At 56.9% G+C, this 15,549-nt stretch overlaps 4 protein-coding genes across 4 annotated transcripts; 3 read left to right on the top strand and 1 right to left on the bottom strand.

Annotated features, from left to right (window-relative positions):
• The first annotated feature begins 366 nt into the window (after positions 1 to 366).
• On the top strand, positions 367 to 4,498 carry QBC33DRAFT_529283 (uncharacterized protein). The gene is made up of 10 exons (XM_060427135.1): positions 367 to 1,043; positions 1,119 to 1,147; positions 1,202 to 1,246; positions 1,323 to 1,495; positions 1,552 to 2,639; positions 2,702 to 2,721; positions 2,782 to 2,896; positions 2,963 to 2,982; positions 3,040 to 3,164; positions 3,231 to 4,498. Exons 1-10 carry the CDS (start codon positions 863 to 865, stop codon positions 4,270 to 4,272), a joined length of 2,838 nt encoding a protein of 945 aa, XP_060286048.1. The 5' UTR covers positions 367 to 862; the 3' UTR covers positions 4,273 to 4,498.
• On the top strand, positions 4,495 to 6,513 carry QBC33DRAFT_617175 (Alpha/Beta hydrolase protein). The gene is made up of 2 exons (XM_060432678.1): positions 4,495 to 5,023; positions 5,090 to 6,513. Exons 1-2 carry the CDS (start codon positions 4,811 to 4,813, stop codon positions 6,119 to 6,121), a joined length of 1,245 nt encoding a protein of 414 aa, XP_060286047.1. The 5' UTR covers positions 4,495 to 4,810; the 3' UTR covers positions 6,122 to 6,513.
• A 119-nt stretch (positions 6,514 to 6,632) lies between these two features.
• On the bottom strand, positions 6,633 to 11,102 carry QBC33DRAFT_446576 (P-loop containing nucleoside triphosphate hydrolase protein; the record flags this gene model as incomplete). The annotated part of the gene is made up of 7 exons (XM_060424382.1): positions 6,633 to 6,659; positions 6,741 to 6,925; positions 7,019 to 7,270; positions 7,353 to 8,274; positions 8,371 to 8,613; positions 8,673 to 10,610; positions 10,677 to 11,102. The coding sequence occupies 7 exons, from the start codon at positions 11,100 to 11,102 to the stop codon at positions 6,633 to 6,635; spliced, it is 3,993 nt and encodes a 1,330-aa protein (XP_060286046.1).
• Positions 11,103 to 14,201: 3,099 nt separating this feature from the next.
• Positions 14,202 to 15,422, top strand: QBC33DRAFT_556255 (uncharacterized protein; the record flags this gene model as incomplete). Its single annotated transcript, XM_060429708.1, has 1 exon — positions 14,202 to 15,422. One exon carries the CDS (start codon positions 14,202 to 14,204, stop codon positions 15,420 to 15,422), a length of 1,221 nt encoding a protein of 406 aa, XP_060286045.1.
• Positions 15,423 to 15,549: the final 127 nt, after the last annotated feature.

Below are 15,549 nucleotides of genomic sequence, written 5' to 3'. Positions count from 1 at the left end.
GGGAGCGGAATCAAACGTTGAGCCAGGCAAGAGAGATTGGATTAGGTTAAGAGTCGGCCCAGGTCTAGACGCCTAATGCTGCGTTGCGTAGGTACCGCCGTCGGTCGGTAGGTTGTTATTGTTGGTCCGTTGGCCCACATAACATGGGATGGAGCTTCTGGCAGAGTGAGACTCAGTTATTTGCCACAGTCTTGTGTGGAGCTGGGCATTTCAGCCATGTCCTAAGGCGACATGTTTGGATCAGCGATGAGGGGCAGTTGAAGAAGCTCCAAGTCTGAGCGGTGTCATACACGCGACCAAAAGGTTTGTAGGTGCCAAGATGCTTCAGGTTAGGTACTACCTAGGTACCTAACCTACTTGTTAGAAGGTAAGCTACCTTAGGTAGGTAGGTAGCGGATATCTACCTACAGGTGATAATTGCACATCAGGCACCTTACCTACTACTATATAAGTGTCGGGTGGGTTGGAGCCCTGATCTGTCTACTTAGGCACTGCGTATATGTGGTAATCGTACTCCGTCTGTTGTTGCGGCAGGCCGTACTCGAAGAGGCCCCCAACATCTCGCCGGTGGAAGTCAAAGAATAAAACTGCCTCTTCCCCAATCCTAAGCCGTGATGAACCTTCGTCTGCCTGCCAAGTTTCGCCTTCAGCCTTAGTTGCGTTCGCCCACTTGAGTCTTCCCTGCAGGATAGCTCCCGTCCCTTGTACACCGAGAATTACCTACCCCGCGGTCTCCGAAACCATCTAAATATACACGCTGTTGTGGATATATACACTACAAGGCCATGTCTCGTCTTTGGGGGCCAGCCACTGCCGTCGACGCTGTTCCTCAACAGATAGATGGCTTGCTGCCAGCACAGTTATGGCGAACCGGTTAGCCAACCTTATTCACAATGCAGAGCCTCCTGGCCCTAATGGCGCTTCAGTCACGTCTGCGATAAATGAACCACCGGTTCCCCTGCCTGACTCGACATCTTCTGCCGCGCAGACTAGCCCAAGTCACTCGAAGAGCCAGTCCCTGTATCAATGTGCCGAGTGTCTAAGTGAGTACCGTCTCCCAGAAGACGTCAAGTATAAATACCAAATAAAGTACCACCGGGTTTATTGACTCCATGCAGGACGATATTCTCGCCCAGAGCATCTCCACGTACTGTTGCTCACCTGCCCCAGGTGCCCCTGGGCTTAACTGACTCAAAGGCAGAGGCATATTGCGACCCATACTCTGGGGAAGCGCTTTGTGTGCGACGTATGTACATGACATGGGTCCACGCCTCATGTGTCCTGACTCCTGCACTCCTACTTGCTCATCCAAACCCTGGCAGATCTGCTCCAAGGCTTTCGCTCGTGCCGACTTGCTCAAGCGCCACCGCCTGAGCCATCAAGACGACAATGGGACGAAACGTAGGCGAGTCAACTCGTTCCTTGGCCCAGGCCGCGTTGCCCATGCATGCCAGGCTTGCGCCAGAGCCAGGGTCAAGTGCGAGGAGCTCAAACCGCAAGTTCACCTTGGAGAAATGCGCTACGAGTTCCGAGACTGACACACGTTTATAGGTGCTCGCGCTGCAAGAACCGCGGGCTGAATTGCGAGTACCCTTCATCAGAAGACGCTGCAAGGCACCTGCTCCATCTGTCAGAAAGCGCTCGCAATATGGACCCTGGTGTGCACCAAGATGCCAGCCCCGTATCAACATACGATGGCCACCATCCACCGGCAGCAGCTCAGCCAACCATTCCGGGCCCAGCAGGACACCGGCCGCTCTTCCCTGACGCTGCCGACTCTCAGGCGGTGGCGATCCAAAGCTCCATCTCTACGAATACTCCGTGGAAGGAGGAACCACAGTTGCTGACGCCCGAGACGTTGATGCACGGAAGCAACCCGGACTCCTTCCAGCCACCATACCCAAACTCGAACTTGGAAAATATGCACAGAATGCCCTTCTCCGACTTCCTTCGAGATGTGCTGTATCGAGATGAGCTGTATGAGCAATCCTTGGGACACCATGCAAGGTTTGCCGATGCCCAGGGCTTGGCCGTTCTAGACGTCTGCGATGATGGAAATCTGGAGCTGAACGAAGTTGACTTTGGTCTTCTGGATCACTGGAACATCGATGGCATGTCAGACCGCCTTCCAAACGCGCCAGAGCTCCAGTCTAGAACCGAAGAGCCCAGAGCAGACATGGACAGGATGCGGAAACGCCTCGTCCAGATCTGGACCAAATCGCCCTGGCGATGGAATCCCGAAAATACGGACAATGCCTTCCGTGAACAGTCCTATCTTCCATTATCTTCTAATGACGCCGGAGGAGCTCAAGTACAAGAGTACTTTGACCGTGTTGTAAACGAGAAGCTCCATCTAGCTGGCCGCGACAAAATCCTGACCATTGTCCTTGGCACCTGTCGCAACGACAGCATCATGTCTAGAGTCGCATCCTCATTTCCATCCACAGAGGTCATGGACTCGTGGATTCACATCTTCCTTGCTTCCCATCTCTGTCAGGTCTCGACATTCATCCATTACCCTTCGTTCTCCCTAGACAACCAGTGGCCTGAATGGCTGGCTATTGCTGCCTCAGCAGGAGCCGTACTTGCCCCCGTCCCAACCCTACGGCGCTTTGGCTTTGCCCTCCAAGAGGCAGTTCGTGAGTTGATGCATTGGGGGATGCGTCTGCCATGGGATGTTTTGCTAATTGGGCTTGTCTAGGCGTCGCGATTCCCAAATTAGTGAGCTAGCATTTCTCGTAGCCATTAAGCTCTCCATGGCAGATGTTAACCCTCCTCTAGTTCGAAGAGAACAACAGGGCGATAGCCGACATTAGCCCTGTTCAAGCATTGATGTTGGTCCAGGATATTGGGCTCTGGAGTGGCAACCGGCGGAAGATGGAGATCGCTGAGGGCCGTAAGCTGCTGTCCCATAGTTGTCCCATCATTGCCCACCTGTGTGAATGCTAACGAGGCCGCGAAGATTTGATGATACCAATTACTGTCAGCTACAAGTGAGATGTACCGACACTCGAGTAACCCCTGCTGACATGATTGAAGATGATGCGATACCGCGGCAAGTTCCAGGGGTCCCACTACCCCCAGATAATCATAGATGGAGCCGACGAAGGAAAAGTCCTGGAGGAGAAATGGAAGAGGTGGTACGAGCTCGAGTGTTGGAAGAGGTCTGCCCACCCCCTTTTGCTCTGCGAGCCTAGAGATAGATCTCCTAACCAAAACATTCGTTCTAGGCTTGTATTCCATGCCTATCTGAGGGACGCGCAGATCTCCATGACTCAGTTCATCAACCCCTCAATGTCGTACGCTGAATTAACGCTGCCGCTGCCCAGCTCCAAGAAGCTCTGGTTTGCAAAGACGGCTGAGGATTTCAAGACCATGTACCTTGAAATGTGCGCCGGAGAAGGCAAACGGGCACCGTCTCTAACAGATCTGTTCCGTGACGTCGATCTGCTTGTGGCGCCAGCTCATCGTCGACACGTCGACATGCAGCTCGCCTTTTCCATCTACCTCCACGGCTTTTGGTCGCTGATTTGGGAGTATCGACAACTCCGATCCGTTGGCCACTCATCCGGCCTCCTGGCCAACCCCAACATTCTATTGAATTCCCGGCACCAGGAGCTTTATAAAGCACTGCAGCATTTTCCGATGCTCACATCGTATGCCTGCGAGATGCCCTCCGCCCAGGAGAACCTTGTTCTGAACCTCCTCCAGTTGAATCTGCACGTCTCTCTCGACGATCTGCAGCTCTTCTCCGGCAAGGAAGGAGAGGAGCAGGCACGGAGGGTCTACCCCGTGCTGCAAAAATGGTCACAGAGCCCCGAGGCTTGGAGAGCTCTGTTGCACGCCGGGCAGATCCTCCGGCACGCCAAACTCTTTCCCGCGTGCCATCTGAAGGATTTCTATGCCATCGCGGTGCACCACGCAGCGTTGTGTCTGTGGACTCACGGGGTAGTGACAAGGGCGACGGGGTGCAACTCGCAACTCCAGGGCCACGAGCTTGTGCACTTGGACGGCAATGACTCAGATCAGATACACCGCTTCACCGCGTATGGTCACGGCAGGGCCGCGATCCGTGGGCCTGACAAGCGGGACCAAGCCTCTTCACCGGCCGAGTCGCTACTCGAAGACCCGCGAGGCTGCATGGAGATTGCACAGGAGATCCTCCGAGCCAACTTCATCGAGGGGCAGGAGTGCCTGCCGCCAATCAGCGAGAATATCATTCACCTGCTCAAGCAGTTAGGAAATGCGGCCAGGGCAGTTGGGCCCCCGTGACATGGGAAGGAGCCTGCCATGGATATCTCTCTGAAATTGTCACTACATTTCTAGTAGTGATGGGCTGTCTGGGTTAGTGGGGGAAGTCATGAAACTGCCTCCCATGAGCAACTCGGGAATTGTACTATTTTCCTCCGTGTATGTACCTAATTATAACAGATGTAAATATAACCCAGAAAATAATAGCCCATGGCTTGACCACGTTTGGCACATGCCGGTTCCCGGGTTTCTGAAATTCCCGATGCGGGTGCCTGAAAGTGAGGCTGTCAACGCCACGTGGGGTGTTCTGAGGCCACACGCACAGGTCAGCTTCACCTCAGCCCAGCTCTTTCCCCTCTGTCCTGGAATTTGACCATAAAAAGGGTTGTGGTGGCAAATCCGGAAAGAGCAGTTGAGGTAAAGACTTATCTACTCAGTTTTTGATATTCCTGTGACGGATACACGGTAGCATCTCTCGTCTGCTGCCACACAACAACGCGCATACACACGCTTCGGAGTATCCGTGCAGCTTGAGGTAACGCGCCATCGGATTTACGAAATGACGGAGAGCAGCACAGCGGCCATAGCTGCGACGACGGCGCTGGCGACAGTGGCCATCCTCGCGTTTCTGCGCTTCACACTTCGGGCTCCACGTCCAAAAATCTACCGAAGCCCCCTGCGGACAGTTATCCCAACACTCTCCAAAGATGAGCTAGACAAGCTAGAATACTCACCCGACGAGTTCCCCGGCGCAAGGGACGTAGACACTCCCGTAAGTGCCCAAACCCCACGCCCCCCCTTCACCAAACAGCACAGCTGACCCCCCGCGCGCCCGAAGTACGGCTCAATCCGCGTATACGAATGGGGCCCCGAGACGGGGCCTAAGGTCCTCCTGATCCACGGCATCAGCACGACCTGCCAGACGCTCGGCGGGGTCGCGCACGCCCTCGTCCGCCTCCGGCGGTGCCGGGTCCTGCTGTTCGACCTCTTCGGGCGCGGCTTCTCCGACTCCCCCGGGGACCTGCCGCACGACGCCCGCCTGTACGTCTCCCAGGCGCTGCTGGCGCTAGCGTCGTCGCCGCTCGCGTGGACGGGGCCCGGCGCGCGCGTGCGCGTCGTGGGATACTCCATGGGCGCCGCCGTCGCCGTGCACCTCGTGGCGGCCGGGGGCTTGCCCGCCGCGGCGGTGGAGAGCGTCGTGTTGCTCGCCCCCGCGGGGCTGGTCCGCCCGGAGAAGTTTGGCCGCGTCGCGAGCTTCGTGTTCACGTCGGGTGTGGTGCCGGAGCGGATCCTTGCGGCTGTTACTCGCCGGAGGCTGCGGAAGCCTATCGCTGCGGGGGTGAAGCGGCGGAGCAAGGACGCGCCTTCCGGGACCGAGACGCCGGCTGACGGCGACGGCAGCAGCAGCAGCAGGGACGCGACACCGATGACGATGACGACGCCGCCGCAAGACCCCGTCGGCGCGGCCATGACGGAGACGGTGGTGGCGGACGGGGAGGTCTCCACGCGGCTGGAGGAGAGGGTCCTCGCCTACGTGCAGTGGATGGTGACGCACCACGCGGGCTTCGTGCCTGCTTTCATGTCGTGCATCCGGCACGCGCCGCTGACGGGGCAGCACGACGCATACGCGCGCTTGGCGGGGCGGGGGTTCTGCGTGGCGTTTGTGCTGGGCCGCGACGACGAGGTCGTCGGGCCGGAGGACTTCGCCCAGGACGTGATGCCGCTGGTGGGCGGGGAGGAGGGCGTCTTCTGGCAGCGAAGAGTCCTCTGGAAGGTCGTCGGCGGGGGACATGATTTCCCCATGACGCATGAGGGGGAGACGGTCGATGCGATTGAGGAGTTTTGGGGCGGTGTGGCGGGGGGTTGGTAGGGGACGCTGCGTTGAGTTTGCGAGGACGTGGATGGTATATATAGATGGCTGCGGCGTTTGGGGAGTGGGAATACAGGTTGCCCCTGCTGGGGGACAGCATCGTCGGAGCGGATACCCAGTCCCTTTGCTTTGCTTTACTTTGCTGCATTTCATGGTTGGTCGTCTAGAGATGGGGCGTTTAATTCTATACTACATTTGCATGAATCACCGCCCACGCTTCATATTCAGCGAGCAGGGTATTAGAAATGAGGAGCGACCCGACCTATCTACTAGATGAGGACTATGAAGCCGAGTAGAGACATGCTAATTATGACAATAAAGAACCAAAGTTGGGTATTTTGCTGAGCCAAGTGGAGAGAGATAACAGTTACAGCGCATTTTTAAACCTCCCCAAAATATGCACATCGTGTAAATGCAAACAAGAGTTTATGCACACGTGGGAAGGCAATAATATCTAATAAGAATACCGGTGCCGTTTTTAATACAAATTGAGAGGGGATGCAGCGACAGTCTACCTGTCGAGGGCTTGGTTCTGGCACTGAATCGTTCAAACGTCGTCAGTTTGGTTTTCTACAGTCAAACGGAAGGGCCAAAGACAAGCGAGGACAGGAGAACGTACCATGTGCCAATACACGCCCTTCATCCGCAGCAGCTCCGCGTGGCTGCCGCGCTCCACCACCTTGCCCTCGCCGAGGACGTAGATGACGTCGGCCTTCTGGATCGTGGCGAGCCGGTGCGCGACCGCGATAGTTGTCCGGCCCTTGGACACGCGCTCAAAGGCGGCCTGGACGAGCTTCTCGCTCTCTGTGGTGCGCGGAGGGTTAGAAAGGGGAAAAGGGGAAAAGGGGGTTTAACATAGGCAAAAAAAAAAGGGGTTGGGGGGGAATAAAAGCCTACCGGAGTCGAGCGAACTCGTGGCCTCGTCCAGTAGCAGGACGCGGGGATTGCGGATCAGGGCCCGCGCGATGGAGACGCGCTGCTTCTGGCCGCCGCTGAGGTTGACGCCGCGGTTGCCGATGCGCGTGTCGTAGCCGTCCGGGAGGGAGACGATGAAGTCGTGGATGCTGGCGTCCCGGCAGCACTGGTGGAGCCGCTCCTCGGTGATCGTCGAGGGGTCGACGCCGAGGAGGATGTTCTCCCTGAGCGTGCCTGCGGTTTGGGTTAGCTACCCTCTCATTTTTGATGGAGGGCGCGCTGGGGGTACACGTGGGGGAGGGGGGTTTCTGCATACCTTGGAAGAGGGAGGGCTCCTGGGCGACTAGCGATAGGAGCTTCCGGTACTCGTAGATGTTGATCTCGGATATGTCCCTGTCGTTGAGGAGGATGCTGCCCTGTGACACGTCGTAGAACCTCTCCAGCAGGCTGACGATGGAGGTCTTGCCAGACCCCGAGGCGCCGACGAGGGCGGCGAACTGGCCCTTCTCGATGGTGATGTTGAGCCCCCTGAAGATGGACACCTCGCGGGTCGGATACTTGAAGTGGACGTTCCGGAGCTCGATCTTGACGCCGCCGTCCGTGTCGGGCACCTGCTCGGTGGCCGGGACGGCGTCCCTGTTGCGGCTCTCGCGGGCGCCCAGGATGCGGTTCGCGGCCGCCGAGGCCTGGGCCGCGTTGGGGCCCATGCTGAAGTACTGGCCCGCCGACTCGGCGCCCTGGATGACGGCCATGTAGGTGATGAGGAATGCCGTGACCTCGTACTCGCCCGACAGCAGCAGCCGGCCGCCGTACCAGAAGATTAGTGCCTGGCAGCCCAGGGTGACGCTGTCGGATAGGGCGAAGATGATAGTCGTCCAGCGGGCCTTGCGGAACGCCGCTCTGACGTGCCCGTTCAGGAGCTGCTCGTACCTGGTGACGATGCTGTCCTCCATGACGAGCGCGCAGACGGTCCTGAAAGCGCCAATCGACTCGGCGCCAAACTTGGAGCTCTCTTGGAAGACGGCCTCGTTCATGGCGTTGAAGTCGATCTCGTACTTGACGCGGAAGTAGCCCGAGAGCACGCCGAGCGGGATGGTCACGCACAGCGCCACCAGCGCGAGCTTCCAGCCGTTCGCGAACGATATCGCCAGAGCCCCGATGAGGGAGAAGATGCCGATCAGGACCATCATGATGTTGACGCCGAGGAGCTGCTTGAGTGCCGTGGGATCGGAAGAGAGCTACAAATATGGACCTAGAGTGAGTATTCATTGCCAGAAAGACTAACCGAGCTCGTCGGGGAGAGGGAAGAAGAGAGAAGACACGATTTTACTTACCCTTGCCGAGAGCTGACCGATCGAATTATCGTCCTGGTCAAAGTACGATGTCTTCTGGAAAAGCAGAGACTCAAAGTATTCTTGCCTATACGTAGCACAGATTTTATGCTCCACGTTGCCGGTCGCAAATGAAGCGGTGCAATAGCTCAAACCTATACCGATGGCGAGGATGAACCATATGAGCGCCCAGAAGTTTGAGTCGTCAAGGAGTTTCTGGCCGCTCGCTTGGAAGACCACGACGAGCTTGACGGTGTCAGCATCCAAGGACGTGATTAGGGGGAGTCCGTCCACGGCACACGAACCTTTGCAAACAAATAAGCTTGGAGGGGAGTTCCCGCGCCGGCGCAAGTTGCACCAAGGAGAGCGATGACGTAGAACGGGAAGCGCTTCTTCTGTTCAGACAGGAGCTTCCCAAACCCGTTGGCGAGGTTCTTGTCTATCCGCTTCCTGCCCTGTGCTGTGTCTCCGGCTTCCGATTTCGCGGCAGTCTTCTCGCGCTCCAAGACGTCGCCAATGTCTTCATCGGCAAGAGAGTCGTCTTCGGAGTCGCCAAGTGATAGCTTCTGAGCGTGGATGAGACCGTGGTATACACCTACCTCGTTGGAGAGAAGGCTCTCGTGCGTGCCCTGCTCGACCACTTTGCCATTCTGAAGAACACAGATTCGATCCGCGTTCCTAATCGTGGACAGCCGATGGGCGATGGTGATTGTGGTCCGACCTTTCGAGGCTCTCTCCAAGGAAGCCTGGACGATGCGCTCGCCCCGGACGTCGATGGCCGAAGTGGCTTCGTCGAGGATCAGGATCTTCGGCTTCGAGATGATGCTCCTGGCGATAGCAATCCTCTGCCTCTGCCCGCCGCTGAGCTTTGTCCCGGAGTCGCCTACCTGGGTGTCATACCCCTTGGGCAGGCGATCGATGAACTCGTCTGCAAAGCTCTCGACGCAGGCCGTCTTCACAAGTTCTCTCTTTTCCGCTTCGGGTGCGTTTTCCCACTCAGTGCCGATGAGACCTGCAGAAACGTTCGTGAAGATGGTATCGTTGAACAAAAAGGGCTCTTGTTGAACCAGTCCGATCTGGGACCTCCACCACTTGATGTCTATCTCCTCCAACCGGTGGCCAGCCGTAGTAATGGAGCCTTTAAGCTCCACGGGGGGGCCAAAATCTTCGATGTTGACGGGTGCGCTGCCGTCATCCTCTTCGTCAGGTTCCTCTGCCTCTGCCTTCTTGCCTTTCTTGTTCTTCTTCTGCTTCTTCTTCTTCTTCTTGCCCTGGGCTGTCCCCAGGGCAATGGTGTGCTGATCGTGGAGAGTGTACCACGACTGAATCAGGCCAACAATTGTACTCTTTCCCGAACCACTGGGACCGACAATGGCAGTGTTCTTGTTCGCCTCGATACATAGGTTGAGGCCGTCCAGGACCTTCTTCGATGGACGGCTGGGGTAGGCGAAATGGACATCGGTGAAAACGATGTCCTGATCCGCAGAGACATCTGGCTCCTTCAGGTTGCCATACTGGGGTTGCGGAGCGTCAATGACTGTGAAAAATTCAGCTGCCGCGATCATGGCTTTGGACACGGCAATGAGAGGCGTCGCGGTCTGTTGAAGCGAGATGACCATCAACATGACCGACATCAGCACAATGAGCACGTCGCTCACGCTGTCGAGGCGACCGTCGTGGTAGGACTTCGTTCCATACCAAAACGCCAGGGCGAATGCCGAGTACAGGCCGAAGAAGATCAGTCCGAACTGGGCCGCGAAGAAGGGGGAGCCGGCCAGGCCGTGGTGCTTGGCCTTCTCGACCCATTCGGAATATTTCTGGGCAATGCGGTCTTCGGCCCCGCAGGAGGAGACCATCCGAATGCCGCTTAGGGCCTCGGTGGCGATGGAGCTAGCCTTGGTGTCGGCCTTGGTGACATTCGTTTCGCACTTGATGATGAAAGGGAGAAGAACGGCAAGCACTAAGCAGATGAAGACGATGGACGAGGAGGTGACCAAGGTCAAGGCCCAGCTGTGGGTGAACGCGACAATTATAGCAGCGATAATGGTGGCGTTGTATTCCACGTAGATGCCCAGTTTTTCTGAAATACCCAGCTGCAGGGTGTTGGCGGTGGAAGTGATGGTGCTCGCAGCAGCACCGGACGGCATAGAGTCGAGCACATGGATGCTCTGGCGGAAGAGAGATCTCAGATAGTCCAGCCTGATGCCCGCCGACATCCGAATCCCTATCATGCGGAAGGCCAGCTGTGTTCCCCCTGTATTAGCGACCAACCATTCTTGGGCAGGCTCAGGGAGGGCAAAGGTTCCTACTCTGTTGATGTAGTTCAAGCCAAACCGGGCAAGGAAGAGGGCAAATATGTAAAGGGCCCCCTTATTGAGCACCTTCTGGAAGTCTCCCTGGTTCTGCGTCGAGTCTACCGTGGCGAAGTCGTTGAATTCGCCCACCAGCTGGCCGAAGACGATGTTCATCAGGGGCAGGGTGACACCAGCTCCAATGCTGGCAATGACACCAAATCCGATTAAGGCGTAGTCCAATTTCTTCGCGTACGAGAAGACTCTGAAGTAATCCTTCATAGTTGCCTCCCTCTCAGGTCGCGTCTTGGCTTGGATAGCCTTGTCTTCATCCTTTGCGGTCGCAGATGCGGCTGCCCCCGCCTCCGGCTCAGCATCAGCGACGATCGTGACCGCCTGAGGGGTCTCCTCCCCAGCAGCCTTTTCGGCGCCTGAGCTGTCCATCGTGCTTGAGTCCGCAGGTTAGAAGACGCGGAATAAGTACCTAGGCCTTTGATAGCCCGTAAATATGGTGGTGCTAGGCGCGAAGTCCAAGCATGACGGTGGAAAAGAGAGCGAGAAAAGAAGCGCGCGCAGAAAAGGAAAGGAAAAAGAGATGAGCGATGCAATAAATCAGCTATTCAATACAGACGAACAGAAACATCAACGAGGGCAAGAAAGAGATGCTGGGGAGAGAGGGTGACCTCGTCGTACTCGTCGTATCCCTAACGCGTACATCGCAGATCCTGGGGTCGCAGGCAGCAGCAATAATACCTTAACACGCTCAAGCATCAGACTGTGGTGGCTTGCAGAGCGCTAGCTAGGGTGAGATGACAATTCCAATTGGCCTTGTCGAGCGAAGCCTGGGCGCTCAGTACGGGGCGGATCGGGCTTGGCCAGGGGTCATCTCGGGATCGTGATAGATTCCGGGTCCGACAGTGACTAAAATAGACATCTGGATGCCAACTCTTTTACCAATCTAGCTAGATAGCCATTTCTTGGCGTAAGCAACAACCAGGCCCGGGCCCTTTATATATAATCCTCTGCCTCCCAGCCTTCAGGTTCGACTGACCACCATGTCTCAACCGATGCGAGTGGAAGTTGTGGGCGCCGAAATCCACCGAAACCCGGCACATTAACGCGGAGGCAAACGGGGGGGCAGAACCGGCGAGCACGTAGGTCTGCCTGAGACTATTAGGGGGCTCCGGCACTGGTGAGCCCCACTAGATAGCTTCGAGAGGGATGTAAGTCATGGAGTTGGGCATGGCGAACCCCGATAGCGAGCTCTCTACTCAGGCCTACAGAGTAGAGTGCGTCGAAGCACTGCGAAAGAACTGCCTGACCTCCCAATGTGTCATGCCAGGGGGAGCCTGCATGGGTGGAGACGAGGCCGGCCCTGTGGTCGAGGCCAGAGCAACTTGTGAATGGGAAAGATGCACGCAGCACGCAGCTACCTCTAGTGTGTACGTAGTAGTGTATAACGATATTCCGTAGTTCAACAGCAGATGGCATCCCTGCTTGGGATCTTTATTATCGTGGTGTAGATCTCCCCGCCTGGCAGGTTGGCACACCCAAGGCAAGGGGTCCATGGCTTGTCTCATCTGAACACATGCTGTCTGTGCCATCGCATCGTCCGATGTTGGCTGTCAAGAGCGAACATGCTTCCAAGCGTGGTATGGCCGATCATTACGAGCAGCAGGATTTAATCTTGATCCGCTCCCCCAGTTCCAGAGTCGAAGGACTACGGACGACGACGGGCTACACAATAATTATCTGCAGGCAAGGGAAAGGAGTGGTTAGTGAATGTCCGTTGGTTCATGTGTAGATGTGTAATGGTCCATAATGTAACTCCACCAGCCCGCTGTTGGCGAAGCCTTCCCGCCTTGTTAAGCATCACTGGCATCAAGTGCGGGAGGTTAATCTCCCTTGCAAGCAAAGCACTGATAGATACCTACCTACGACCCCTCATCTTCCAGGGAGGCGCCCAGGAGTTCACAGACAGGTCCCCACGGTAACATCGAGGATGGGTGGAGGAAGATTGGCATCAATATTTGGACATTACGTCGCCAGGCTGCCCACCATGATCCGCATGAAACAGAGAAACGGTTTGATTGCACCTCTTTTCCCTCCAGATTGTGACCGCGGTTGCCAGCGACAGGCTTGAGAGGGGGCGAAATGAATGGCGAGAACAGCGGGATATACCTTTTGACAAAGAGAGAGGTCAAGCAGAGGGTAAGGGACAAAAGAAAGAAGAGATGGAAGGGGCACAGACCGTCAGTTGGCAGACACAGACTCGAGAAGGTGCAGAAGAGTCGCATCTGTGCGTGTTTGTGGTAATTCTTCTGGGTGTGTTGTTTCAAGCCTGAGCTCGGCGACTCGAGTACAAGGTACGAAGCCATGGGTCTCTGCAGGGGGTACGAACGTGCAGCTGGTAGAGCTTTTTGCTAACTGCTAGTACCCTGTACTAGTGGGGGCTCCGAAATGGCTGGACGAGTCGGATTGAGACGCCCCTTCTTCCACGTCGATTTCGCCCATCTTCCACCCCATCTCATCCACCCCTGGCCTCAAAAACAGGGTTCAGATTTGCTTTGGCCTCTGAGGGAAAGGTAAAGCTGAGAATAAAAGGCCAAAATATGTGGGCTGGGACGCAAGCAACAGGGTAAGGATGTAATATCAGCGTCCACAGAGAAAAGCCAGCCGGCACCCCCTCCAGAACAGCTTCTTGAAGGTTCCTCTTCTCTGCTCTCTCTCTTCTTCACTGTCTAATGATAATCTGGTGGTTCGCTTGTCTCTCCTTCACAGCACCCTCTGTCGCTCTCTCGCTCTCGCTCTCGGGCTCCATTCCCTCTTTAATCCGTGGCCCATCGTCTTGTCGCCCACAGCCAGGCAGGCCCAGTCAGTCAGACCTGCCTAGACCTTCAGGGAACCACTGAGCGGCTCCAGTTGTCGTCCTGCTCCGTCTCCCGACTTAGACTCGTGCCTCCGTCGCCCTCTGCTCCTGTCTCAAGACGCCTGCATTTGCCGGGCCGTGTTTTGTCAATCATTTGCCGGATATCCTCCTAAACTTACCAGCTTTCAAGAGTTTCGTCTCGCCAATCTGAATCACTCGGGCGAGTTTTTTGGCTTATCAGCCTAATATCCTAATACCCGTTACCACTCCTGACCCAGAACTTGGAGCCTCGGGCCCCTGCACGGTCAGCCTCATCGTCCGCCAACGTCGATCACGAAGCCTTCTACTTCCGTTCCCGAAGAGGTCAATTGGCTTCCCTGGTCTTGGAGAAGGTCTATTGCCGCCGGACAGTAAAAGGCTGTTGTGTCCTACACTCCCCCCATTACATCCGACTTCGACTTGACTAGTCGTCTGTTCTAAACAAAACACCACAATTTACCGAGTTTCTCTTCTTGAAGATCCTTTTAAACCGCGGCACGGCGCATATTGATGGGAAGCACTGATTGAACTGGCCCGGTATCCGACGAGAGAGAGAGTCGCACAGCGAGAGCCAATTCACTCACTCCACACTCGCAATCATCCCAGAATACCCAAGGTGGTCATCGTCGACAACCATGGCGGGCTTGATACCTCTAATGCTGAAGCCTGCGGCGCCGCCAGGCACCCGGACCAGCATCGCATTCCGACCTGGCCACTCTCGCCTGTCCAGCACCGGATCTATTCCAGTCGCAAAGCCCAACCCTCCAAAGCGGCTTTCACAACCGGTTCCGACTCGCCTCCCCGTCTTGCCCTACACCAGAACCGAATGGAGGAAGGCTATCCGGGAGGTCAAGGCCATGCACGTCAGCAGGCGATACCGAGCCTGCGCGACAAGATGTGCCGAGATCCTAGACAACATCAAGGAGACGTCGCAAGTCGAGCCTGCATACCTAATGTACCTCCACTTCTACGCCGCGGCATCCATGGAAATGTGCACAAGGCCACTTCCCCTCACATCACCATACCGGACCGATCTCTTGCGACAGGCCAGCTCCCACTACGAGCAAGCCGCATCGCTAGTCCAGGCTGCCGAGGACTCGGTAGCCGCCAGGACTCGATCCGGCTCCGCAAGCTCGACCCACTCGAGCTGCCACTCCCCATACGGATCCGTCAGCTCGCGCACATGGACGGCCGACACTAGCCTGTCATCTCCAACAAACTCCGTCTGCTCCTTCGATGACCTGGCCACAAAGTCCCAGTCCTCCCCGCACCGGACCCTGAAGCGCATCAAGAAGGTGTCGTTCTCACTACCCAAGGAGGAAGAGACATTCCGCATACCCGAGCCGCTCATCCGCCCCGACTCCCCGACCCTGGGTTTCGACGACGAGTATTTCCACGCCGGCGCCGCCCTCAAGACCCTCCCGGAACCGCCCCGGCCCAAGCTCATCGCGGAGGAACTCCCCCTGGTGCCCGAGGATGGCCCGCTCGGCGTCAACCAAGACGAAGAAGAAGACGACGACGACCCCTTCCCCGTCGAGCGGTCTGTGCACCGCTACAACGAGCACCTGTCCTCCCTCCGCGCCCAGCTCGCGAGCCACTCGGCCCACCTGGCCGCCCTCCTGGCGGGCGGCGGCGGTTCCGCGTCTCCGCCGCCGGCGGAAACGTCGGTCCCGCTCCTCCCGCTCTCTCTCCTCCCGCTGCCGCGGCCGAGGCGGGACAGCATCGGCGTCGACCCGCGCGCCCTCGACAAGCAGGCGCGCATCGACCGCCTCCGCAGGAACGGCTGGCAGCGCAAGCGCTTCGACGCCCGCCGGTACGAGGACCTGTGCGACGCCGTCATGGCTGAGCTGTCCTAGGGGGCTCTGTGCTCCCGGCGCATGTGATGATGTTGGTTGATTTGATGTGTAAACCGACCTTTATGAGAAAAGCCTGTGATTATATAATGTATCCATCCATGGTGTTGCTGAGGTTTTGGACGTTGTT

The sequence above is a fragment of the Phialemonium atrogriseum genome (assembly GCF_030411735.1).
Source record: "Phialemonium atrogriseum strain 8032-3 unplaced genomic scaffold QBC33scaffold_5, whole genome shotgun sequence".
In the NCBI taxonomy this organism is placed as follows: domain Eukaryota; kingdom Fungi; phylum Ascomycota; class Sordariomycetes; order Cephalothecales; family Cephalothecaceae; genus Phialemonium; species Phialemonium atrogriseum.
Note: the sequence above shows the minus strand (reverse complement) of the source record. Positions and strands in the feature narration are given on the sequence as shown.